At 42.1% G+C, this 27,791-nt stretch overlaps 2 protein-coding genes across 9 annotated transcripts; one reads left to right on the forward strand and one right to left on the reverse strand.

The window, feature by feature from the left end:
• Positions 1 to 2,672: 2,672 nt before the first annotated feature.
• Positions 2,673 to 13,618, forward strand: LOC306942360 (programmed cell death protein 10). The gene is made up of 8 exons (XM_079528209.1): positions 2,673 to 2,829; positions 3,383 to 3,599; positions 3,768 to 3,821; positions 6,917 to 7,034; positions 7,263 to 7,389; positions 8,470 to 8,548; positions 8,828 to 8,910; positions 12,592 to 13,618. Exons 2-8 carry the CDS (start codon positions 3,510 to 3,512, stop codon positions 12,671 to 12,673), a joined length of 633 nt encoding a protein of 210 aa, XP_079384335.1. The 5' UTR covers positions 2,673 to 2,829; positions 3,383 to 3,509; the 3' UTR covers positions 12,674 to 13,618.
• Positions 13,619 to 15,228: 1,610 nt separating this feature from the next.
• Positions 15,229 to 22,287, reverse strand: LOC306942092 (beta-1,4-galactosyltransferase galt-1-like). 8 transcript variants are annotated; one of them, XM_079527798.1, is made up of 6 exons: positions 21,691 to 22,287; positions 18,559 to 18,701; positions 17,645 to 18,504; positions 17,062 to 17,392; positions 16,729 to 16,907; positions 15,229 to 16,246 (listed from the first exon to the last, which is right to left on the reverse strand). In XM_079527798.1, exons 2-6 carry the CDS (start codon positions 18,676 to 18,678, stop codon positions 16,030 to 16,032), a joined length of 1,707 nt encoding a protein of 568 aa, XP_079383924.1. In that variant the 5' UTR covers positions 18,679 to 18,701; positions 21,691 to 22,287; the 3' UTR covers positions 15,229 to 16,029. The 8 variants fall into 8 exon arrangements, with proteins under 8 accessions (XP_079383924.1, XP_079383926.1, XP_079383928.1 ...); XM_079527800.1 differs by having other exon boundaries at positions 17,645 to 18,378; positions 18,505 to 18,701; XM_079527802.1 differs by having other exon boundaries at positions 17,645 to 18,180; positions 18,379 to 18,701.
• Between the last annotated feature and the right edge of the window lie 5,504 nt (positions 22,288 to 27,791).

The raw sequence follows: 27,791 nt of genomic DNA on the forward strand, positions 1-27,791 counted from the left end.
GAAAACATGTCAAGACAAATAACTTGTTCTGTCAACCTGACTTGACTTGCATTAGGCAGTTTAAGGCTCCATAATTTGTTAACATTTTCTGTTCAGTGTCCTCCACAGACCTGAGTAGCCTACATCTGTGGAGGACACTTGGCCCTATACAACAACGGTAACATTATGAATTCGGCCAAACTCTGCATACAATTGATATTAAGATTTAAATGAAGAGGAATCCTTTTTTTAATCATTTTGAAAATGCTTGCAGATGCAGATTCCACAACACCAATAGAAATGTGCCTGAGGATGTAACCTATACATTCTACATACCTCTGAACAGAGACAGAAAGGCACTTGACCCCATGGTAAAGTACATGGATGGAGTCGAGCCTGTTTGTTTGTGTGAAGACCTTAACAGGAGCCCTTGTACAGGGTTTCTTTGACTATGCATGCACCTCCTGGTACCACAGCACCTCAAAGGCCCTTAAAACCAGGCTCCAGACTTCCCAAAACAAACTGGTCAGGCTCCTACTTGACCTCGCCCCCCGAACCCACCTCACCCCTGCCCACTTCGACAGGCTGGAATGGCTTAGGGTCGACGACAGAGTACAGCATCTTGCAATGGGTCTGGTCCACAAGATTCGATACACCACCAAGATACCCATGTACCTGTCTAGATACTTCCTTAATGTTAACGAAGTCCACACCCACAACACCAGAGGGAGTGCAACGAACCATGTACAACCCAGATTCGGCACAAACAAGGGAATAAATTATTTTCGCTCCTATGCCACCAAAATGTGGAACGCCCTACCAACAGTCATTAAGACATGCGAATCCCTTGACTCCTTCAAAACCGCTCTCAAAGGGCACCTACGGATGGCTGCAATTCGAAACTGGCCCCCGTAAAATCGAAATCCCTCAAACACGGACGCAAGGACAACACAAGAGACGGTCGCGGCCACACAGCCAACTCAAGGTATGGCCACTGAGCCGACTTGGGGACCCAACGCAAGGACAACACAAGAGACGGTCACGGCCACACAGCCAACTCAAGGTACGGCCACGGAGCCGACTTGGGGACCCAACGCAGCTCCTCCAAGGAAAACAAACAAATGAACGGAGCTGAACGTGAATCCCCCCCACCGTCCACCCCTTTTTTTCCCTCACTGTATATGTTTCTTTTCCCTTTTTACCTCCTTTATGATGAATTCCTGTTCTGTCCTTTGTCTATATAGAAGTGTCTATTTGTACGTCTCTAAATGTTTTTGATGAATTGAACATTGTGGACCCTATTGGAAACAAGTGTAATGCTTAATTGGGTCGTCCACTCACAGTTAACAGCCTTTGTATTGAGTTTGTGCTTGAAATGTACTATAATTCTGCAAACTGTTAATACATTTTTCAATCAATCAATCAATCAATAGGGGGGCTTTCAGATATGAACTGCTTGGAAGATGGGGTATGGGGGTGTGGGGTTAGGAAGAGGCCAAATGCCCAATGTTTTTTTTCTATTGAACAATGAAAATGGTCAGACCACAACATATTAAGATTTTGTCATCATGAAACAATGGTTGCAAAAATGACAATTTTTCTGCCCAGAACTTGAATATAGGTTGATAGGTTCGCATGTAGACTATTTGAGCAAACTAATCGATCAGTTCACGGAAATAAACTCTGGGAAATGTGCCTGAGGATGTAACCTATACATTCTACATACCTCTGAACAGAGACAGAAAGGCACTTGACCCCATGGTAAAGTACATGGATGGAGTCGAGCCTGTTTGTTTGTGTGAAGACCTTAACAGGAGCCCTTGTACAGGGTTTCTTTGACTATGCATGCACCTCCTGGTACCACAGCACCTCAAAGGCCCTTAAAACCAGGCTCCAGACTTCCCAAAACAAACTGGTCAGGCTCCTACTTGACCTCGCCCCCCGAACCCACCTCACCCCTGCCCACTTCGACAGGCTGGAATGGCTTAGGGTCGACGACAGAGTACAGCATCTTGCAATGGGTCTGCCCAGAACTTGAATATAGGTTGATAGGTTCGCATGTAGACTATTTGAGCAAACTAATCGATCAGTTCACGGAAATAAACTCTGGGAAGGATAATAATAATTTGATTATAGGCTATTTGACAGTGAAGCCTGTTTTGTTTGTTAAAGTAGCAACTTGTTTGAGTTAATTAAATGTAATTTTGTCTAATCTGTATGAGTAATACAATATAGCTTTCATACCATTGGGGTGGACGGTGGTTGTATTTTGTCTCCCTGCTCTTCTATTGAGATTTTAGATTGTGTCAAAGGTCATGTCTCACCGCCTACCTTTACCCTGCACCCTAAAATAAAAAATATTGGCACTTTGGCTACCAGTGTGTGCGGCCACCTTCTTGTCTCTTGAAGACTATACATATTTGCACCTCTCAAGACAGGATTTGACACAAATTGTAACCTGATGCTCAAGATACAATTTATCCTCATGGGCAAGCAGGCCAGGCAGGGCAGGCTCTATTAGAAATGTCAGCACTTGTGCAGGGGTAGAAGCATAGAGTATAAAGAAGGAGGGTAGAAGAGGAAAGTAAAGTTATATGTCCCCAGTGGTCGCCTTGCCCTTCATCTGGTTTTGAGTAGCCTCGGTCCCAGGCTTACTTTTGGGTTTTGAGAGATTACGTAAAGGCCTGCCTCTTTGCTAACCCGTTGATTGGACGGAGAATCGTTGCGTCATGAACGGAAGCTGTCGCCTAGGCTAGTGCTGAAAAACTTCCGCCTTCAATTGTAAAGAAAACACAGCAGCTAAAAGGCGATCGACGGCGTAACCCTGCAATTTAACAAGTCACACCAAAGGTAGATGTAGCTAGATATTTGTCACGTGTTGCTAGAGTGGCAGAATCGGCACAAAACCGCTTGCCTGTTATGTTTTACGTGAACAGTAAATATAAACCTAGTACCTTCAACGTTAGTTAGCCTGTAAGCTATGCTAACAACTGGTAGCAGCCATAGGCCTCTATTGGACCTTTACGTGATTTGGGTTATGTCGATATAAATGTTACCCAACCTAATCATGTTGACGTTATAACATTGTTGTGCCATGTTGTCATAAACAATGCATTTGGCATTTCACCAGCTACTTTGCTAGCAGGGAGGCAAGTAGGCAACGTATGCAAACTGTTGACTTCCACTGACTGCATTCGAGTCAGTTTTACCTGCTCTTTCCAATGTCTCAGCAACCGTGGTCACGAAGTTCACAGCAGAATGGTTCAATCATATGACTAGATAAATAGCTTATTCAAAGCAGGGATGACGAGAAACGCCATTTCTTAGCTTACTGTAGGTGAAGTGAGTGAAATCTGAGAAAGACAGCTGACTATCCCGTTCTGGTCTCTCATCATTTCCCCAGGCTGTCATCACTCTGGTGTTTACAGAGTGTGTGAGTGTGTGTGGGCGAGTGCATGTGTGAGTGTGTGTGAGAGTTGCTGTCTGCCTCCCCTGCACTTTTTCACTGCCAAGCCGCTCCTCCCTGGAGGATGACAATGGAGGAGATGAAGAATGAAGCGGAGACAAGCTCCATGGTATCCATGACGCTCTACGCTGTGATGTACCCAGTATTCAATGAGGTAGGGATTTTTTTTACGTCTGGATACCCCGTCCAGGACACTTCTAAAATTGTCTGACTTAAATGCTTGAGTGTGGTTTGCGTTTGTGTACGCAGTACAGTGACAGTATGTATGTATGGACAGGTTGCTCAGTCTTTACTCTGTGTGTGTGTCCTGTTTGTTTTTCAGCTGGAAAGGATCAACTTGTCAGCAGCTCAGACGCTTAGAGCAGCATTCATTAAGGTAGGACTTCTGCCTGACATCCTAGACTTTTAGTAATCCGACCACACGTGTAATGTGTTTGAGATTTTCGACTGCACACATTCAGACATTTCTCACTTTGGCTTGAATCAGACCGGTTGCATCAACCTCTTTTTTCCTCTTGTCTGTTGCTTGACAGACATTTGAAATAGTGAAACTATCACAGCCGAGGTATTCCTTGAGGTATTGTTAATTTTGGTGCCAGATGTGCAGATCTGGTTTACTTATGCATTGTAGACTTCACTGCCTTGTTTTGCAAGATGGTTGGCACTAAACGGAATTTGTTGGCACTCTAAACTGCATTTCATTAGATTTTGTCGGATGCAATTGCTGTGTTTGGAAAAGACAGGAAAATTACTAATTAGGTCGAATTTGGACAGGATTCCCCTTTAAAATATCTCTACACTGCAGAATTGTAATGCCACATCATAACCTTTTTATATCATTGCTGTTGGGCAGAAAACTCTTATCTCCATATTTTAACTTCACGTTTGTTCGTAAATTAAAGGTATGTGAAGTGATTTTCTTAGGTTAAAATAAGTTACATAGCTCAATATTCTGATAGTATTCATAGTTATAGAGTGTTTGTTCAGTAACAGGAGTCTCCCATGTCTATCCAGCTCTTTATTAAAGCATGCATTTTCAGGTTGGGATTCAATCAGGATACAGACAGATTAAACGAGTGAAATTGGAAGTGATGACAAATAAATGAGCAGACAAAATTGGAACTGGAACACTAAAAAAATGAAGCTGATAAAAGGGTACTCTCTCCTGATTGGCTGAAAGTCTGTCACCTACCTGAAAATGTATTTTCTGTTTATTAACGAGCTGAGAGACCTCTGTTACTGAACGAACACTCTGACAATGATTACTATCACAATATAGTGCTTTAAGCTTTTAACAACAAAAAGGAGAAAATCACACCTGTGTGCAACTGTATCGTGTGGGGGTCCACGGGGGTCCCCGCAACATCCAGACCCCCAGGCACGTGCCCAGGGGGCAGCCCGGTTCTGGCGAGCCACCCCACGTCCGAAACCGTTGAGAAATGACAGAGTTACTGTGTGGGGGTCCCCGGAACATCCAGACCCCCAGGAACGTGGCCAGGGGGCCTTCCCGCGTTGCAGCTTTCCGTGCTCGGACATACAGACACAGAGACAGGCAGGCACAGGGACAGACATACATACATACATACACACATTGCTACGTAATGGAGCGGTTAGGCACTGCCCAAAAATGTTTGATAAATTACAGTGTCGCATAAAGGTAGCAAAAATAGCCAATCTACAGGCTCCAAACGAGTTTTGTAGATGAGCTATTTTTTATGAAAAGTAAGGAAGGAAAAATGTATTAGGGCGCACACTGCCCTCTGGCTTTCCTAAATGTGTAATGCTGTAGGTGTAGAATAACTTTTACAGAATGCTACAGCAAGCGTTTTGACTAGAACCAGGAAGGAAGCTCACATCACCCCTGTTTTTTGAAAGGCCTTACGCTGGCTTGCAAATCAGTCTGTTTTTTGAAAGGCCTCACACTGGCTTGCAAGTCAGTTTTAGAATTGTCGTATAGATTATTTTATTTTTGACATCCTCGCTCCAGAATAAATCGATAACATTCTGCGAAGAAATATTTCAGGTAGAGACCTCCGATCTGCTGACTCCCATTTTAAGTTAAGTTATCCAATATCCGCTGTAGCAAGACAAAAAAAAATATGGAAAGGCTGTTTTCAGCTCTTATGGACCCAGACTCTGGAACAGCCTCCCAGTGGAATCTCAGCAAAGCCAAATCAGATTTAATCTAGCCTTTTACCCAGAAGCCCTTAAACCCTTAAAGGACCACTTCACCACTTTTCAACTTCTCTTCCTATAATTGGTCCTAACTAATGTTCATGATAAAATACCACAATTGTTTCCTACTCAGTCTGTGTCTCATAGGAAGGCTGTGGGCAGTTCAGAAACCCGTCCACCAGTGACATCATCGATGGTGAATCCAAGCTAATAGAAACAGCAGGCTTTCTTTTCCTGAAAAGTTGCAATGCAAAAGTTGAAGCCATCGTTCTCACGATAATACAAATCTAAATATTGCCCAACTGCCCAAAGCCCTCCTATGAGACACAGACTGAGTAGGAAAGAATGGTGGTGTTTTATCATGAACATTAGTGAGGACCAATTATATGAAGAGATGTTGAAAAGTGGTGAAGTGGTCCTTCAACTCTTGTTCAATTTAATGACTTCTTCAATGTTTTTAACTTTTATTGTCTCAATTTGTGTTCACTGTATTCCAGCTTCTGTTTTACTGTTTGATTATGGAATTTGTCCTATGCATTTTAATGTTTGAAATGTGTGTCTGTCGATTGACGGAAATTGAATCAAATACAATTTTACTAATGAGGTTTAGTGGTGTCATCTAAATATTTCTTTGTTTCATATTTTAAAATGAAAAGTTTTATATTTTCAAGATGTTTGTGTTTGCATACTATTTATTTTGATAATAATTTCATGGTCTTAATTTAATGGCCTAGTTTAACAGTTTGACTGCGGGATAAAAACATCGCAATCCCCATTTGACTGCCTCGTTTTTCACCAACCTTTGAAGAACCACCCAGACGAAACGTTCCGAAAATCTGCCTTAAAATGGTGTGATCCTTTGTCGTCGTGTTGAAAAATAATCCAAACTGCCGATCAATAACAGAGTGTAGGACAGAGCCACCCATTGCGTGCCGCCATTGGACTGTATTGGGCCTCAATTTCCCAGAAGCCTTAGCAAGCCAGTGCGACTATTGTTTTTCCGGTGACGTCATCCGAACGTGTCACCCATCACACTCTGTCCGATGGAAAGCCATCGGATAATACGTTTTAAGTCTTAAAACGTCTTAAAGCGCAAATTTAACAATGAAAACATAACTTGTGTAACTTGTTAATGGGAGGGAAGCTGTTCTACATCAATTAACTCATTAATGGGAGGGAAAGTGTTAATCGAATATAGAAACAATAATAATTAAATTGGCTAAATGCATAAAGATTTATTTATTTAGTTAGAAAATGGGATCGTTAAATGGTGAACATGTGTGTGGACTTTGGCAGGCGGAGAGGGAGAACCCTGGTTTGACTCAAGACATCATCATTAAGATTCTGGAGAAGAAGAATGTCCAAATCAACTTCACTGAATCACTACTCCGCATGGCAGCCGATGACGTGGAAGGTGTGTGTGTGTGTGTGTGCATGTGGCCGGGCACGTGTGAGTTTGCACGTCAGTAATTGTGCCTGCTTCTGTATCTTCTTTTGTCTGCAACTCTGCAACAACATATACAGTATTTTCTCTCAAACTTGGTTGGTTGACAGTTTCTCTACACCTGCATTCCATCTGAATGATCTGGGTTCAGGAAATGCAGACTAAACACTTGGGTTGTCTGCATCTGCAATCTCACAGAGTTCATGATCGACCGGCCTGAGCAGGAGTTCCAGGACCTGAATGAGAAGGCCAGAGCTCTTAAACACATTCTCAGCAAGATCCCTGACGAGATCAATGACAGAGTACGCTTCCTACAGACCATCAAGTGAGTATGAACACTAGCAGTGGTAATGATGATAGTGATAGTGGTGACATAAAATAAAAACCGAATTCATCTCCAAAGGTTAATCTGGACTGATACGTGTGCTATGACAACTCTGTCTCATCCAACCACTGTGAAATAACACAGATCATTGGCAATTCAATACATACACTACTGGAAAATCCCAAAATATGTACATATTACACTGAAATCCTCCCCATAGACCGCGACGGAGGGGTGCTGTCTCAAGCGAACTTGAGCCACCACCGAGCGAGCTAAAAGCGAGCGAGTTGCCGTGGTGAACATTGCGAAGTTTGATTGAGCCGACTCAGCTCCGTCCGAGTTGGAACCCAATAGCACAGAATCGTAAATAATGTCAACCCGATCTTACCCAAACACCTCCGTCACTGCCAAAACAGTAGTAGTGTAATATGTACGGATTTGGGGTTTTGGGTGTTTATCATGAAAGGTAAACATAGCTGATCAATGATCATCTGTACTGGGGACGGGCCATATGGACAACTGCAAGTAATATAGAAACATTCAAATACCAAAATGAGTAAGAACTAAGAAGACTCTTAATCGGTGACCAGAGCATTACACAACAATGTTTGCCGCTAAACTATGTAGCATATCACAGTGTGACAGTTTGTCCAGGCTATGGGATCTACAGCCCACTCATTCTTGTGTTCTTATGTCACATGATTGATGGATAGGTGGATAGATAAGGACATTTTGTCATAGCAGTCATAGAAAAGACAAAAAGAACACAAGACCTGCGACATACTAGTGTCATGTCCAGGAGGTGTACTTGTACATCGAGCTGCCACATGCTTACAGAAGACTGCTTGCAGTTGGAAAAAAAAAAAGACATCAATCTTGAGGAGATGGGCTCCTGCCCTCGGCAAGGTCATGTGACTTGCCGAGCCATCAAAAAAAAAGCTGGGTATGTGCTGAAGGGTAATACCTCCAGTACAAACTCTGTGTGAGAGGACGGGTGAATGTTTGTTAATTTACCAGACCATTTATATATTTTATAAGTCAGTGGTACTGTCTCTGATTGGTGTTGTGCTTTTTCTGCAGAGACATAGCCAGTGCGATAAAGGAGCTCTTGGATACAGTCAACAATGTGTTTAAGAAATATCAGTACCAGAATCGCAGAGTGAGTAACACACAAACACATACTGTAACAGTGTTTTCCATTAATTACCTAGACTGTGGCGGTCCGCCATAGTCTCATAATGAACTGATTTAAATTTTCATCATTATCATAATCTATATATGTTGCATGAACATGAAAGATATTAACGTCACAGGGAAACAATTTGAAGATTCTATCACTCGCCCCGCATGTACAAGGCCAAGCGCCAGTGCATATGAACACCCATTGCATGCTTTGTCTCTAAATGTTAACCCAGTATTTTGTTCCCTGCACACACAGGCCCTGGAGCACCAGAAAAAGGAGTTTGTGAAATACTCCAAAAGCTTCAGTGACACCCTTAAAACGTACTTCAAAGACGGAAAGTGAGTAGATCCCTGTCGTTTTCTCTGTGGCAGAGTTTAATCTTCGTTTCACCTCTACAGTGCCTTATCATTCACACGTTACTGCAGAAAATGATTTACTAAACAAACATCTTTCTGCTTCTGTTTTGATAAGCTATGCTCCATGCCGCCAGGGAAATGGTTCAGTCCGTAAAGCCAGTTATCATTATTCTTGTCTGAATGTCTGTCAGTGGCTTTTGTTGATATTTACAGCAGCGCCCTGTTTGTTTATTCATTCTAGCCCATTCTGGGCTAGAATGAATGATGCTGCTATATAAACATTTGAAGTTTTTCAGAACGCTTAAGTCAGGATGTTGAGGGCTTTTTAGAATCGGCCTCAGTCCAAAATGGGCTAGAGAGGCTTCATTCAGAGGGTTGAAATGTTAGCATTTTTAGACATTTTAATATCATGGGGGAAGGTTATACATAAGTGTGAAAACAACACAAATGTCACCACGTACGTGTTCAACAATTTACTGACATGTCAATAGAATCAGACAGACTCGTCTGTTAACACTTATACCGCCATTGGCCGAGGTCTTAATGGCAATTGCGCTTTTATAGCGCTTTCGATTGATCAAGCCATAATGCTACTTACGTTAGCATCGGGTTGCTAGCTGTTGTTGTCATAACACTGGATCACCCATCTTAGAGCTTCGGCACCATAAACACCCATTCTATCTGTTACTTTCAATCGCCTGCATCTCCTATTCCTTGTCCCAGATGGCATTTTTGGTCAAAACAAGGTTTATTTGACGGCACAGAGCCGACGATGTGAAGCTGGGAAAAATGCTGGTGTGAATAATATAATTTGTCAATAAATGCTAGTGCTGTAAGTGTTAAGTGTTATACTCTGGTATGATGCTTCCGGCTGTGGCAGCTACACAGAACAAGCAATGTACACAGTAAATGACCAAGCAGCAATAAAAACTTGGCTGTGCCAACTAAGATGAACCAATTCAGGTTAGAAGAATAATTATATATACAATTGAAGTAATTTGTTGGTTATTTATTTTAAACAATGTATTTATTGACATTTTTCAAATTCAAACCTGAATTGTATTATGAACGGCCCACACAACCCTGCACGGCATTTCCCAGAGTCGGTGTTCCTTGTTCCTTTATTTCTTTTCCTCCTTATTTTTTTTACCTTGCTCGTCTGCTTACAATTTTTTGGTAATGTGACATATGGCTGGAAAAAAAGGCTGAGTTACACTTTCTGTTCACAGCACACACCTGACAATTGACATTGGCTGGGTTTCCCATAGATATTTTGGGTCGCACTTAGCTTGAACAGGAGTGCAGTGCATGCGCACATGCCCTCTAGGCCAGGGGTTCTCAACCCGTGGGTCGCGACCCCTCGGGGGGTCGCCAAATTATTTTAGGGGGTCCCCAAATTATTTTCAAAAAAAGATTTATTCTTTTTTTTTTTTCACGATTTTTCAAAAATAGCTGACCTACAAGCTCGTAGCGTGCCACTCGGTGGCTATGAGCTTGTAGATCTGCTATTTTTAAATAGCTAAATTATAACAATGCTTAAAACACAAAGGGGTTCCCGCCCAAAATGGTTTAAGGTTATTGTAGCAGTCAATTTATATTGGGGGTCGGGAGGGGGCGGGGCGGGGGTCCCGAGACATTGCCAAAGCATTTCCGGGGGTCCCCGGCCAAAAACGTTGAGAACCCCTGCTCTAGGCCACACACACAAGCCTGTGTGCTGGCAGCCAATCGGGCATGTCCTTTTTTGGGAAACATGACATTATAGACATACAACCTAGACTAGAGCACGCAACCCTATCAGGCTTTTGAATGCCAGTTCCAGACCACAACACAACAGAGTTGTGGCCGTCTCTGCCTGCTTTCTACTAACGCATCGAGTAACACACAGGCTGACAGGCAGCCCATGCCGAGGCATGCAGGCAGTGCATGCCACAGGATGGTTATATTTTATACATACTGTACATTAGGCTACATAAACTCTGCTGCCGCCTATCCCAAGGCTTTTTATTTACACCATGGTTTTACATTCACCATCGCTGATGAGCGGCGCTTTGAAGGCGAGAAGGGAGGCTTGCTCATTGTACGAACTCCATTATATCATATGGCTCTGAGTCGATGTGAGCCATGATGTCACAAGTTTTGCGGATTCACCGTTTTGCCTGTTTACATGGGGGTTCTCAAAGATTTCCACTCTGGAAGGTGTTTTCACGTTGTTGCGTTCCCCCCCACCCCGGGGAACGCAGCATCATCTAGAACAGGGTTCCCCAATAGGCGGCCCGCGGGCCATTTGCGGCCTGCGGAGCGCCCCCTTGTGGCCCCTGGAAGAATTTCATATCTGGGGGTCCCAGATATAAATGGCATTAAATGGGGATCAGTAGCCTATGCATGTCAAACTGGGCATCCTTTTCAAATGGGGTCTTGCCCTGAAAATGAATTTTCAGGGCACGTGCACGTGCGGACTCGGCCCCCAGCCTGGTACCCTAGTCAAAATATGGCCCTTGAGGAAAGTTAATTGGGGAACCCTGATCTAGAACTTCAGCCAACTTGCCATATTCTTTTATATATTTCTTAAGATCATCTGATCATCCTGTGATAGCCCATTCGGCTAATTTAACTATGCGTTGTCTTCATTTTGCTGATGCTCCACCTTAGCCAAAAGAACAGATCTACAAGCTGCCCACATACTCCCGAGTCCCGACAGCCATGGTGCAGTGTGTTAATGGCGCTTATGTCTATTATTTTGGAAAGGGGTGCCACATTACGCGCAACATATGAATCACCAAATCTTTGTTTAATTTTGCAGTACATATAGCCTATTTAAAGAGATGAAGATGAAGAGACATGCACTCGCTCTCTCTCTCCCCCCCTTCTCTCTCTCACTTTACGTGTTGGAAGCTGCCGTTACAAGCAATTTGGGAAAAAGCCCAATACATAATGTAATGTCACAGATGATACAATCACCAGTTAAAACATATTTAAAATATGCTGAGTATAGCTAAAGTTTGATAGATGCTGGTGAAGTAAACAAGTTTGTTTAATTTAGAAGATTTTAAATTTAAGATTAAAGTCCCTGCAGTGTTAAGCACAGCACAGACAGGCAAAGCGGCCTCCTGTCAGATGTCCATACATGCAAGCAGTCCACGTTTTGATTCATTAGTTAAATATAGAGTCGAGGTGATCTCATGTCGGCAATAAATGTAGCGGCCTATATTTAAAGGGGTTAAGTAATCATAATCGGTGCATCTCAGTCTCTCTCTCTCAATAGAAACTGATAGTCACTCGACCATGCTCTCTCGCAGAGAGAGAGAATGGGGGAGAGAGAGAGAGAGAGAGAGAGAGCAAGCACAGTGTTTGGGCAGCACAAGTCACTATAAAAAAGAACAAGCAAGATATATTTCAACAAGATGTCTGGAGCTCTAAATTAAATATTGATGATAGTTATATAGAATTGTTTAAATCTGATGCATATGTATGTGACTTTGTTATAGTCCGAAGGTACATTATGTCAGGAGATGTAGTTGGCCCTTGGGTGTTTAAATATTTTCTAATATGGCCCCCTTTGAAAAAAGTTTGAATACCCCTGGGCTAAATGGTTCAAAAGAAAATGTTTCAACAGTCTAGGTTTGTCTGAGGTACGATAAGTAATTATTTTCTTTGTTTGTCCAGGGCGATAAATGTCTTCATCAGTGCAAACCGGCTCATCCATCAAACCAACCTCATACTGCAGACCTTCAAAACTGTGGCCTAGCCCTCGGAGATCATAACTCCATATTTCCACCATCTGGGGAGCAACTTCTAGAATGGTGAATGGTTGAAGAGCGCCTGACCCATATATGTAAATTAGAGAGAGTTGATTTTAGGGTTGGGGTCGATTCCCATTCAATTCAGAGTCTAGATTCCAATTCAAGAGACTGAAAAGTGCCATTTGGGGTTTTTTTGTTCGATGAGGATTTTTCCAGTCTTGAAATGGAAGTGAATTGGCCCAAAGTCTCGCTGATTGATTTTTATTTGGACCGTTTTAATTTATAACCCTGGTCTTCTTTGGAGTAGGTGAGGCGAGGTGTTTATTATAAAACAATTGCCATTTTTCTAATATATACATGTTGATCATTTTACTTTTAACTTTTCAATCGTTTCACATCTGAGACTGCCGCTTTCACCATGGACGCATCTCGGTAGACTTAAGTTGGCTTCCTCTTCACCTGCTTTAAAAAAATATTTCTGTCGTGTAATGCAGGGCAGGAAAAGAAAAAGCAATAGACAATGCTCCCTTAGATAAGCTTTTGTCTGTTGTTAACCATGGCATTGCAGGTGAAGGAGGGAAGAGGAGAGGAAGCAACATCAGGACATTTGAGATGCGGCACCCTGATTTCTTTTCTCTTTATCAGAAGACAGCCAAAAGACTTCCAGCACAGAGTGCGCCTTACTCTAAAGGCTCATTTATACTTTCACACGACAATTTTTTGTCAAGTGTCGCTCGATAACAACTCTTTTTATCAGTTGAGAATTTGTCTGTTGAGTGACAATCGTTGAAAAGGTTTTTGTGGCAAAGTATAAATTGGCTAAAACATTCCCTCCTCTCAGAGCGTGCAACTAGATGGAGTCAGTCCCTGCTGTTTGGGGAGAGAGAAATGAAAGTCCTGTATTTAACTGATATCTGGTTGCAAATGTTCAATAAATAGTTTCCAAATGATTATGTTTTCTCTAAATGTGTCCGAGTCCAATGTGTGGGATGGATATGGGGTGTGAGTGTCAGTACTGTATAAGAGGGAGTGAAAGAAATAGATTGTAGAGAATAAAGGCCTATGGGTGTTTTAACAAATTGGAAATGCAATATTCCGTAACACTTGTCTCAGGGGATAACTGTAGGACTGTAATTTGTTCAACTTGGTGTTTTCCAGCCATACCAACTTGATTTCTTATTAATTAGTGAAGGTGGCAATATTTAAAGAGATTGTGTGTGTGTATATATAATATATATATGCGCCCTGCCTTAATGTTCAAGTTTCAGGATGTGAAAGTGCTGATTTTCTGTGTGCCCTTGGCTACTGCATCATTATGTGCTGACAAAAACAAAATGTAGGGACTTCCTTACAGACAGATGTTTCCTAACTGGGTCAGTATATTCCCTGTTGCTGTCAGCTGAAATGTAGTTATACAGGACATACAAGAACTAAGAGAAACAAACAAAAACCTTGGAATTGTGTGGCATAACATTGCCACAGGAAAATAAAGCTTACCTCATGTTTCCTGCAGCTAGGAAGTGAATGATTACTTCATTTATAAATTCAATTTCCAAAGCTCCAATCCAGATATTTTATTTTGGGGGTGAAATATACTGAATTCTACCGTTTTTTGTAGTCAATTTAAGAAAAATACTGTAAGTAATTTCATCGTCTGCTTCACTGAATAGCAAAGCTTTGCTTTATTTGTGCCGCTGTATTTGGCTGGTGCACCAGCTTGCTTCCCTCACTTACCTGATTGACCAACACCATGTTTAGTATATGGTTCTCTTGTTTTTCTAGCTTGTGTACCCTGACATTCAACTGTGTATAATTCTCCAAAACAAAAAATCAGAACAAATACCTATTCTGAAACTTCTCTGCAGCTGCTCTACTGTTATGGCTCCATTACTTCAAAATAATCACACATGTTGGTCCTATAGTGAAGTTCAACTCATTTATGTTTATCAGAAAGTAATGTATACTTTGGTCCAGCACTGGTTTAATTCCCACTATCGCAAGTTCTACAACATGAAATGATTATGTGCGGAGTGATACTTGTCTGACTGATTGTCATTGATCCCCCTATTATGAAAGCTAATGTTGGATTACTTCTATGGTACTAAATGTGAGAGAACTTTCACACATGCATAATTAAATATCCATAATTGAATAAAGATCACAATTAAATATCCATAATTGAATAAAGATCACATATTGATGTAAATAAATCAAAAGGTTACTGACGTATGACATCAAAGGGAGGGACGATCCACTAAACCAGTCGTTCCCAAACTGGTGCGTGCACCCCTTGTGGTGCGTGAGTGCCTTATAGGGGGTGCGTGGCATGAAAAGGTGCTATGGTTTTATTTTAAATATATTAACATATGCCAATATATGGCATGTATATGAAGAATATAGCCTATGCTGCATATATGTCATATTCAGGTTCATATATGTGGATATATAGGAAATATATGTCTATACAGCTTATGCAATTTTTATTTCCATGTGGGGGGTGCGTCAGCGAGGTCGGGAGGTAACGGGGTGCACGGCCCAAAAAGTATGAGAACCGCTGCACTAAACTAAAGCATAATATTTAATTTGTGTTGTGAACATGTTTTTTTTTACACAGTATATTGAGATAGATGTGATGGCACAGCATGCAGTGGGATGCAAACGCATGAACATGAAAAGGCCCAGTCCACTTTGTCCCCAAATCATAAATTCACCTCTGTTGACTTCCTCCGTTGTATGACCTCCTGTGAAACTAAATAACCATTTAACAATAGTTAGTTATTAGAGGTCATGTTGTTTGGTATGGTTCAAAGTAAATATTAATTAGATGAATAAGGGCCCATCATTCTCTCCCAAGTTCAAAAGGAGGAACAAGGGTCAACTGAGACCAGATACATTTCAATGAACTGTCCATGGTTTGTTCTTTCACTATAGCATCTCTCCTGTGTGGCATAATCAACCATAATGTTGTATTCTATTTTGATCAGAAATTGACTGGCCCCAAGCTTATTATCACATACCGGTACTTTTTACTTCATTCAGATGTCATTTGTATTGTCATACCAAGTACATGTTGACAGACAACAGAGGTTGTGGAAGGAATGTGACTATTTACGGAGGCAACTTCAAGTCTTGCTTAATCATACTTCGATCAGCACTACTGAGGGAGGGCACTCACTCAGATAACTGGACGAATAAATTCCTCTGCAACTGGACTTTATTTAAGTTCATCTAAGTGCAAACAAGCTAATGTAAGATCCCTTGCTGTATGTGTCAGTCTGTACAGCTGTGTCCATGGTCCATCATCTCCCTCCATTTCTCCTCAGCATCCCTATTCCCCTGAGAGCCTTGTCTACATTAGGGATCAGCTTATCATCCCTATTCTCCTGAGAGCCTTGTCTACATTAGGGATCAGCTTATCGTGGAAGTCCCACAGCCGTGAGTCAATGTGCAGCTGCTCTTTGGTCAACCTGCGTTGTAGAGCAACCCGAACATGAACGATGCGACACACATCAGGAGGGACCTTAAATGTATTCCCAAAGTTCTTGAGCACAGAGTGCACGGACGTCTGCTCCACCATCCTGTGACACACACACACACACACACACACACACACACACACACACACACACACACACACACACACACACACACACACACACACACACACACACACACACACACACACACACACACACACACACACACACACACACACACACACACACACACACACACACACACACACCTAGTATATTTCATGTTTTGGCTCTGTGTTCTTCTTGTCAATTCGAATTAAATGTTAAAATGGCTACAGACTGAATGGTTAATGTCAGATTTTAATTTTAATCTATTCTCATACATGGGTATTACATCCTTTTTAGAATTTCATGGCATTATATGTATTTGCAGATAGGTGGATTAGTATGTCACCAACATTTATTGACTTGGAAAAGTCTTATTGTAGAACTTTAGAACTAACTGTGTATATCTATGTAGTCTCAAAGGGATGCAAATGTGTCATGTTTAAGGCTCACCAAATTATTAAAGATTAGGCCCCTACCTTGGCTGAACTATCATCTTGTAGGGGTGCCAAACGATCCTTCGGTTTGGCTCTTCTCTATAGATGTGCTCCAGAATATTTACTCCTGGCACCCCTTCCCACTGGGGCATGTGGAACTTCGCACTGGGCTCAAAGTGATGCTTTGGAAAGATGTGATTCTCAATGAGGAACACCCCTGCCTAGAGGATGGATGAGGTATTGGATAAGTACAGAAATACAACATTAAGAATGAATATAAATGAATACCAAAATATGTAAGATGCATCATGTCTCTCTTTCCATTCTATAGACAAATACAGTATTCACAAGACACCAATCCACAGCAAATCCTACCTTTGGATGCTGCTGTTGTAGCTCGTTCATCAGAGGCATTAGGCTGCGTTGATTGTATGGTACTATAATCTCATCTATGTCATTCAACAAGACATAGCGAGAGCGGTCCATGTATCTGTATATACACTCGTTGAGTGTGGTCAGCTGTCCAAAGTAGTGCAGGTCCCCTCCATGCTCTGTATATAGCCATCCCCGCGATGGCTGGAGGTGCTTGTCTATAGGCCAGGGAACGATCTCTACTAAGCCCTCCTGGCTGTAACTGTGTAGCAAACGGTCAAGATCTGGACCACAGCTAGTCTTGTAGACCACCACCCGGTCCACGCCAAGCAGTCTGGGGTAAAGGTGGGTTTAACATTTGGAGGTCATCGTTGTGTGTTAAGTTAACCCAAACAAACAAGACACAAGACTTAACATTGTCAGTATTCAGAGGACTTATGTTTTGGCATACACTACCACATGGCACAGAATCATAAATGCACCAAAACCAGTATGTATGTATGTATGTATGTGTGTATATATATATATATATATATATATATATATATATATATAAAATTAAATTAATTAATTTAAAGGGGCTGACCTATACATCTCCAGGGCCTGTGTGAACTGAAGCACATTGTTGTAATCTCCGAACAGGTTTGAGATGCAGACTGTGAAGTTAAACTGGGGCCTTCTCTCCTCTGTCCCGCTACTTTCCTGGTTGCCTATGGGGAGAAACATCTGCTGGTGTGCCTCCATGCTGTCTGGGTGAATCGACAGGGTGACGTGGGTTGCATCACAGCCCACAGGAATCTGACACATGACGTCCGTAGTCACAAAGGGGAAACCAAAATTGTCTGTGTGCTGTTCAATGCTAGCTAGAGTGCTGTGGTTGGAGAAGTAGCTCCTACAGCAGAAAAAACAATGAAGGGGCAGGATGGAATCTCTCCTGAATATACCAATGATGCGCAAATCCCAATCTTTCACCCTGTTGTCCAGATAGGCTGAAACCAGCAGGTGCTTGGTGTTGTTGAGAGGGGTGATGTTTTGGGTTGAGGTCCGGTAGGGGCATAAGTTTCGAGCCGGCTGTGGGGCCAGGATGGCTCTGTGCATCTTGGGGGATCTCATGCCAGCCACCTCAGGGAGTCTTATGCCAGCCACCTCAGGGGGTCTCATGCCAGCCACCTCAGGTGATCCCCTCATGCCAGCCACCTCAGGTGATCTCCTCATGCCAGCCACCTCAGGTGATCTCATGCCAGCCACCTCAGGTGATCTCATGCCAGCCACCTCAGGGGGTCTCATGCCAGCCACCTCAGGGGGTCTCATGCCAGCCACCTCAGGGGGTCTCATGCCAGCCACCTCAGGTGATCTCCTCATGCCAGCCACCTCAGGGGGTCTCATGCCAGCCACCTCAGGTGATCTCCTTATGCCAGCCACCTCGGGGGATCTCATGCCAGCCACCTCAGGTGATCTCCTCATGCCAGCCACCTCAGGTGATCTCCTCATGCCAGCCACCTCAGGTGATCTCCTTATGCCAGCCACCTCGGGGGATCTCATGCCAGCCACAACGATGAAGATGGTGACATTAACAATTACAAAGAGGAGGATAAGCCCCCACTTTAGGTATTTGTTCATCCAGCCGTAGAATGATCCCAAACCTGATGGTAGATCAAATGTATGCATCACCAATACAGTCAACCGCATGAGCTAATAGTTAATCTAACGGCAGACATAGAAGCTGTCGTATCCCAAGCAACACATTTCAATTGTACTTGCATTGATGATGGTACCTCAATGGGCCTCATGCGCCAATAAGTTCCTAACTTTTCCTCTTACATGCAAAGGTGTGAGTGAGGCCTAAGGCCTGACTCACACCTTTACGTCTAGCACGTGTCGACTCGTGTTGTGTAAGCAAAGGGTTTGTTTACATATTGCCCCAATGCATTTCCAATGGAAGTCACATGGTTTGACACAACATTTTTGTTGTACGGCTTTCGGCTGTGTTTCGACTGCCCCCCTCCCCCTCATAAAACAACAATGTTATGTCAAACCATGTGACTTCCATTGGAAATTAATTGCGAGCTTGCATCAGTCAATAAGTCTCATGCATCAGCTATACATCAATCTGTTGCGAAGGTGTGAGTCAGGCCTTAGGCAGCAACTGCTTGGTATGTAATGGTGAGGAAATAGGGGTGTTGCTGTAAGGCAGTGGTAACCAACCTTTTCAAGCCCAAGAGCCCTGATCTACCACTAAAATGTGTTTTAATTCTGACAGGCTCAATGCATGTCTATAGTCTATAGTTTAAGAATAAATACTGATAGTTATATAATGAATGCCTAAATATGAAGACAAATGTATTAGAAATATACATATTATTATTATTATCTTATTTGTTGAGTTTTTTTTTAATAAAACAAAACGCAAAGGACATGAAATGAATTGCTTATATAGCACAATATTTAGTTTCTCAGTTCGATGAATATTCACATTTACAGATGTTCAAATTACAAATACATACATGACCATATATTTGAACAGTTATGGTGACTGATACAATACTCTCAGGGTCAGCCCACCTTTAATGAGACTGCTGTGACTGCACATTATCTGCAAGCGTTTTGAAATCTGGTTCAAAGTTAGTGATTGCCAGTCTGAGGCTGTCATTAAGATGTGAGTCAGTAATACGAGTTCTAAACTAGGATTTTATTATTTTCATTTGTAAAAAGGCCATTTCACATACGTAAGTGGAGCCAATGTAGGCATGCAGCTTGAGTGCACAAGACACAATCAGGGGATACTTCTCTCTGCTCACAAGTGAACAAAAAAGTCCTGGTTTCTAGCTCTGCCCTCCAGTGGATAGTCAGTTACTAGTTCAGAATTCTCCATTTCATCCGAAGTTAATGCAAACACAAAATCCTGAATGAACGCCAAGCAACGCTGGGCTCCGTCTGTTGTCATTAATAGGATTTTATGAAGAGGAATCTTGTACTCATGCACGCAATCCTTGAATGCATTGTACATATCCTCACCCCGGGTCCTTTTTTTCAACAGAATACGGGCGAGAAAGTCCTCTTTGGTGGTAAAATCAGGGAAAAACATTCGGACAAACACAATTAGTGTCTTTGAATACGTTTGTATCAATGCTTTAAATTCCTCCTTGTTTTTATGGTTCGAAAACAACCAGTTTTCTTTAACCACGTCCCCGTCCGTAAATGGTTTCTTGCGCTGAGCCTGGTGGAAATTATTATTGATGGTTATGATTTTTTCCCCCAGATCTTCCATAGTCAGAGTAGAGTAGTCACTGCTTGCCTGTGTAGGTATAGTAGTGAGTGAGAGGCTGTTTCGCTCTGTGGGTTTTTATACTGTTCTGTTCTGATATGCATGACTATTATGCACAAGTTGTGCATCACAACACGGGGTTACCGGAGATAGTGGTCAAACAATAGAACAAACAAACTCCGTAGTTGATGGCCCAACACATGTCTGGGACCATCACTGCGACTCTGCGAGCTATTCTAAATACACGTTCTGTGTAGTAGTGATGGACTGGCTGCCTGTCAGTCTGACACCCGCTCACTCCGGGATCTACTTGAATGGCTCGTGCAAGCTACTGGTAGCTTGCGAACCCCTGGTTGGTTACCCCTGCTGTAAGGGGTGGGATAGGGGGCCTTGCAGGTAGGAAGCTTACAGGAAAATGGAGGTAGTGGCTGTCGATATATGGGGTGGGGGGGGTGGGGGGGTATGGGTATGTGGTGGGTATGGTGCTGTTTGGGTTGGGTTGTAAACTCTAAACCAGTGGTTCTCAAACATTTTAATGTGAAGGACCCCCAAATTGACATTTTCTGCTAGGGAAATGTTTTGAAGATTTATCAAAATGTTTCGAAAATAGCCGATCTACAAGCTCAAAATGGGCAGTAATGGGACGCGTTTGTGAGCTTGTAGATTGGCTATTTAAGTATAAAATGGGATTAAAGTGGTAAAATGTTCCATATTTTGCTGTGGGCTGCCTGGAACTTCCTCAAGGACCCCTTGAGGTCCTCGGACCAAACTTTGAGCATCATGCAGAGGCCCTCATTTACGCCAAAATATGGGTGCAATTAAAAACAATGTTGCAAGTTAGATGCTTAAGCCATTTAAACAGTGTTTTGCATGAGATGAGCGCATACCGGTGGACCCCCCCCCCCCCTCTTGTGTACACACACACACACACACACACACAAAACACTCACATAGACACACTGACACTCATAAGCACGCACACTCATTTATTGAAGTTTTTTAAGGGACTGCAATGGAAATAATTCTTGCATTATTTTGATGGTATTGTTCTATTAATTTTATATGTGTATCGTGTATTTTCTGTAGGCTACTGTCTGTAAGCATTGTCAATAAACATATCAAAGTTCTAACATGTCTTCGCAGTATTTAGCCTACTGAAATCAGACTTATCTAAAATCTCGCAATATGAGTCGCAAACATATTCATGCTTTTTTCAATTGATGTTAAGCCTTTAGACAATGAACTCAAATCATATTTTTTATATAACAGATTTCGGTAGAAAATGTACCATATTTTTGCCTGATCATCATTTAAATTATTAGACCGCTATAGTAGGAAATATTATCCACACGAGTCGACACACTCACCCAAGCCTGAACTCTGTCGAGTCTCTTCTCATTCCAGTCTTCTGATGCACGTTCTTCTCAGTAGTAGGCTACTTAGCTCCTTTCGGAACCCTACGTTAAAGTTTCTGACATTTTGTTGACTTTAGGGTCCAAAGGAGCTCAACCCGGGGGGTCCGGAGACGGGCTATAGGCTACTAGACTAGCGTCCTCTCCCGTAGCCAGCTACTTATTCATTAGTCTGTTATTTAGGCTACTGTATACAAAGCCTGTGGGCAGTTCGGGGAGGGGAGGTCATGACACCACCATGGATAGGAAAATGCCGGTAATTTGACCACCCGTAGCCGTAGGATACTACATTCATGCAGTGAATCCCAATGAATTGTTTAAAAAAATTGGGACTGGGCGCGCCGCGCACGGGTGACTGTTTCATGTAATCAATTCCCAACAGATCTCCAAACCTGTTGTTTTGGGCCAGCGCTCCCCTAGGAGACATTTATACTTCAAAGCTCAACAGTATTGCGCACAGAGAACAGCTGATATACAAGATCACATCGCATCGCACCACCTCTCATAAAATGCAATGGAAAAGTTCTAACTTCACTCACGCCACATGAGATCACAATAAAAATCCTATTTATCCTATTTTTTACACGTGACTCACGTGTAAAAAATACCCCATCAAACTTTTAGATGCTGTTTTATCCCAGTGTGGAGGAAGAATGATTAGGATTTGTATTGTGATCTCTCGCCCTTGAAATATATAGCCTAATCCATTGGTTTCTGTTGTGTTTGAACAATAATAGCAATTCAAAACAGTTGTCCTCAAAACCACACCTCCAGTCGCTGTCAGAACGGGAGGTGCGCTCATGAACACAGCAGCAGAGCCATTTGTGCACGGCTGCACGCGCACCTGCAGTATGCTTCGTCCCGCGATGGTGTCGCTCACGCAGACCTAGCCAGCCCATAGAACCCCGCCCGGACATGAGTACACCAGGTTTTATGTTAGAAATGTTTAGTATGGGTCCCCAGCATGTAGAAACTGCCGGATGCTAACTTGCATATGTTGGGCAATTTTCATAATTGGCATAATGTGACCATACCAATTACAACCTATATAAAGAAGGCAAAATATTCAAAATTTCATCATGCTTTATGTAGCATCCATTCCAGGCATTAATTAGTTTTGCAAAAAAACACTCATTGGGCTAAAAAACGGCCAAGAGGGCATGGCCGTTTTAAGCCCAATGAGTGTTTTTTTGCAAAACTAATGCTTGGAATGGTTCAGCATCATGAAACCCCCCTAGTTTGACACATCACATGCTAGATAAAGCATGATGACATTTTGAATATTTTGCCTTCTATAGGTTGTTAATGGTATGGTCACATATTATGCCAATTATGAAAATTGCCCAACATATGCAAGTTAGCATCCGGCAGTTTCTACATGCTGGGGACCCATACTAAACATTTCTAACATAAAACATTGGTGTACTCAACATGTCCGTGTTCACTTTTTGGCTACTAGGCTACTACGCTCACAACAGTCGCATCCGTGATGCGATGTGAACTTGTATATCAGCTGTTCTCTGCGTGCAATACTGTTGCGCTTTGAAGTATAAATGTCTCCTATAGGGAGCATCTCACTAGTAGCCAACACACAAGAGAGATTGAATGGACTGAAACCAGCGCTCCCCAAAACAACAGGTTTGGAGATCTGTTGGGAATTGATTACATGAAAAAGTCACCCGTGCGCGTCTATAGTGACTATAGTGACTTTATTTCAATTCATTCTCTAGGGGGATAATAGCACATATACAGTTAGTAATTGTTTTAGTCGAACTTTGGACAGGAATATCCATATGGTAAAGCGCGTCTACCACCTAAATCAGTCTTTGTTGCTGGCCTATTATCATCTGTCCACAGGAATGACGGTACGTGTTAAGGTCAGTCTTTACTTTAGGCTATCACACCATTACAAATATTCGTGGTCCTTCATAGTTCCATATTTATCCAGGAATCATGACATATTTGTCATTGTTTTGCGTTATCCCCCCCAGCAGAAATAGTTGTGGAATTACAACTATTCTCGTTTGCTCGTGCAGAATAAGACCTAAGGCCTCACTCACACCTTTCGATCTAGCATACAACATTGATGCATGCTAGATGTAAACAAACCCTTTGTTTACATCTTGCCCCAATGCATTTCCAATGGAAGTCACATGGTTTGACACAACATTTGTGTTGTACGGCTTTCGGCTGTGTTTTAACTGCCCCCCTCCCCCTCATACAACAAAAATGTTGTGTCAAACCATGTGACTCCCATTGGAAATGCATTGCGAGCTTGCATCAGTAAACAAGTCTCATGCATCAGCTATACATCAATCTGTTGTGAAGGTGTGAGTCAGGCCTTAGAAGACCTACATTTAATTTACAAAAGCGTGACTGAACGTCCGGGTTCCCATTCAAATATGTTTTACAAATAACTGCCTCAGTGCCTCTGCAGTTTTCAGTCTCTGCAAATAAACTCCCTGCTGGAGTTTCCCTGTGAATGTGAGCTTTGTTTTTCTGTGAGTGCAGTGAATCAGAAGTTTGGTCACTGTTTATTTTCTATAATTTATTTCCATAGTTCTACTTCTACTTAGGCCTCTCCCAGCTTTTCCATTTTCACAGCACATATTTGGTTGGATTAACCCTCAAGAGGGCCCCTTATTTTTTATGGTTCCAATCTTTCATTATATTGTTGTCACTAAATGTTGTCATTAAATAAATATAAGATATTTAGTAGCAATTATTTTTTTCTCTGACCAAGGATGTACAACACAGTTGAGATTTCAACTTGTCTGTGAGCCATGCTGCAGGACTTTAAATTTGGGCTATACCATCTGGGGTGAATAATTGTCATGGTGATTTTTGGGAAGTTATACCTAGTGTACACCCTAATAGTATACACCCCCTACTAGTGCTAGAAAAGATGTGATAGCATTGTAGCGCTGGTAGCTTTCTGTGTGTTATCACATAACCCCATATTAAAACACACTTTTCAAAATTATAGATAGAACCAAATGATGCATTCTATTATTATTGACCCTCTCTCCTTGGAAAATGCTAGCCCCTTTCGGAACCCTCGGTTACCTTTTCTGAATTTTGGTCGGCGGTACCCTAGGGTCCCTTGTAGCTTATTCCACCCTCCATAGGACGCAGATTTACCCACTGTCTGTTCACGGAGACCTGTTCGGTCGTTTGAGTGTTTGTGAGATGTTTCAAAGATGCATACAACAGAATTAGGAGACCGCCGCAACGTGTGCGAAGCGACATTAAGTGCCGTTGCCGTTAAGTATTCTTTTTTAAGTTTTGCTTTGCTGAAATTCTCTCTTCCTCACTTCCCATGTCCCGCCTCCCACGACACAACAGCATTATAAACATCCTGCATGCACGCGGTCGGCCAATCAGAGGCAGTAACTAGGACGTGCAGCTAGCCAGTCGCCGCTCTGGAGCGGTACAATGCGAAGTCAACAAGGAAGTCAAGGAAGAGAGAGGAGAGAGGAGTTCAGCGAAACAAAATTTAAAAAATACTTAACAAGGCAACGGCGCTTAATGCCGTTTTGCACGCGTTTCTGCGATCTCCTAAAGCTGTTGTATGCATCTTTGAAACATCTCACCAACACTCAAGCGACCGAGCAGGTCTCCGTGAACAGATAGTGGGTAAATCTGCGTCCTGTGGAATAAGCTACGAGGGACCCTAGGGCCTAGGGTACTGCCGTCCAAAATTCAGAAAAGGTAACAGAGGGTGCCGAAAGGGGCTAGGAAAATGCTGGTCATAGCTCAGAATTGTGTTGCGATTACGAATCATTGGAGTGGACTGGCCTTTAAACAAAGGTTTCCACTGTAAATAACTTAAAGATTTAATACCATGTTTGCATACAGATTCTAAGCAAATGTATTATGAAATTCAATAAATTTAATTTAGTGCATGTATTAATGCATATAGGATAACTTTTACTTTACAATTACATGAATATCACCGTTGCAGCAGGTGCTTTTTTCACAAATGATACGTAGCTTGCGGAGTTAGTTCAGTCAGATTCACTCGAGGGGTTTCATTCTGTGCTCAAGGGTGCATACATATACCCAAGCCCCCTTTTTGAAACTAGTCCCTTGACTTGAAGTGCTCTCAGGAAGTGTCCCTCCGGCTGAATCAAGTTCACTTGATTAGGGTGCTGGGTATAAAAAGAGTTTGGAAATGCACTCGCCCTCCTTGTGCAGAAACAGGAAACAGACACCATTCGATGCCATTCTGTTTCCTGTTTCTTACCATCGTGCCATTGTGTTACCTGTTATTTTGTTTGTACAGTTATATTGCATTGCATCGTATATGTTTGTGTGACATGTGGATTTCATTAATATGGACACTTACAAGGAATTACAGCGTGACTGTCAAAAAGGACATTTCATATACATCCATGGTGTTTATAAATCATTGTGTTAAAAGGTGTTTTGTTTGTGTGGTTTCATTTATAGTTTTTCCACAGTGAGGTAAATAAAGAGCCCTTGTGAACATCAGCTGGAGCGTTGTCGATTCTGCATCATGAAGATTGTTTAGGAGCAGTTTATTTATCATTTATTTGTGGTGGTACTTACATTTGTAGGTTGCGGTTTCCATGCGGACAGAGAGCAGGGCTGCACAAGGCAATCGAGTTTAGATCACATTGTAGGTGTTGCACTGAAAAAAGTACAATCCCTCATCAACACCTACAAGGCCATGAGGCTATAAAATACTATAATATAAACAAGTCATATAATATTGACATTCTGACCCTGCTGCAGGGATGCTTATCATTCCTTGGTCGGACAACATCCCAACTTGCTTTTCCGTTATAGAGATGAGGGGAAGATGAACCACACAATAGCATCTTAAGAGCCGGGGAGCCACAGACCCATGACACACATTTTATTTGTGTTTTATCTATTCACTTGGTCATTAAGGTCCACAGAATGAGAGGTCTGCTCTGCCGGAAACATCGCGAAAAAAGGTTTTGGCCATTTTTGTATACCACACCATAGACAACCAATATCAGGCAACATTTTCCAAATTTCATTATGCTTTAAGTAGCATGTGACTGTCAAACTAGGAGGTTTTCATGATTCTGAATCCATTCTAAGCATTAGTTTTGCATGAAAAACACTCCAAAAAATGGCCGAATTTAGGCCAAGGAGTGTTTTCGTGCAAAACTAATGCTTGGAATGGATTCAGAATCATGAAAACCTCCTAGTTTGACATGTCACAAGTCACATGCTACTTAAAGCATGATGAAATGTGGAAATCTTTGCCTTATATTGGTTGTCTATGGTGTGGTATACAAAAATGGCCATACCGTTTTTTCGCGATGTTTCCGGCAGAGCAGACCTCTCATTCTGTGGACCTTAATGACCAAATAAAAAGTATGTCATGACATCACATGTCCTCTCACATTTTGGGTGACTGGCTCCCCGGCTACCATTGTAGCGACGCTCGATTGATGAAAGAATTACAAAGATGGATGGTCACAACGGGTATGTTTATTTTCATTCGAACGCTGTGAAAACTATAAAACAGAATAAATACTTTTAGAATCATAACATTTCATAGTTTCACTCAATAATAAAATCAGTGCATTAAATTCATCACCTTAGTACAATCAACAATAAAATGGATAGTTTAAGATAAATTATAATGAAGTGATATGATAACTCATATCAATATATCAATATAAGACAAATAAACAGAATATAAAACACCATAACCAAATTTACCGTAGACCAAAACGAAGTACCATAAGCAAAATACAATTAAACCCCTGCTAATCGAGGGGCTAATTAAGGTCTGTGTAGAAAGCCACCTTGAAACTTATAGGCAAACAGTCACAGGCTAATGGTAGACACTTTCGGAACCCTCGATTACCTTTTCTGTATTTTGGACCGCGGTACCCTAGGGTCCCTTCCTAGTTAATCCACTCTCCATAGGACGCAGCTTTACCACTGTCTGTTCACGGAGACCCGCGTGGTCGCTTGAGTGTTGATGAGATCTTTTAAAGATGCATAAAGTTGCAGTATGAGACGAAATACAGACAACTTCACCAACTGTC

The sequence above is a fragment of the Electrona antarctica genome, assembly GCF_951216825.1.
Source record: "Electrona antarctica genome assembly, chromosome: 18".
Lineage (NCBI taxonomy): Eukaryota > Metazoa > Chordata > Actinopteri > Myctophiformes > Myctophidae > Electrona > Electrona antarctica.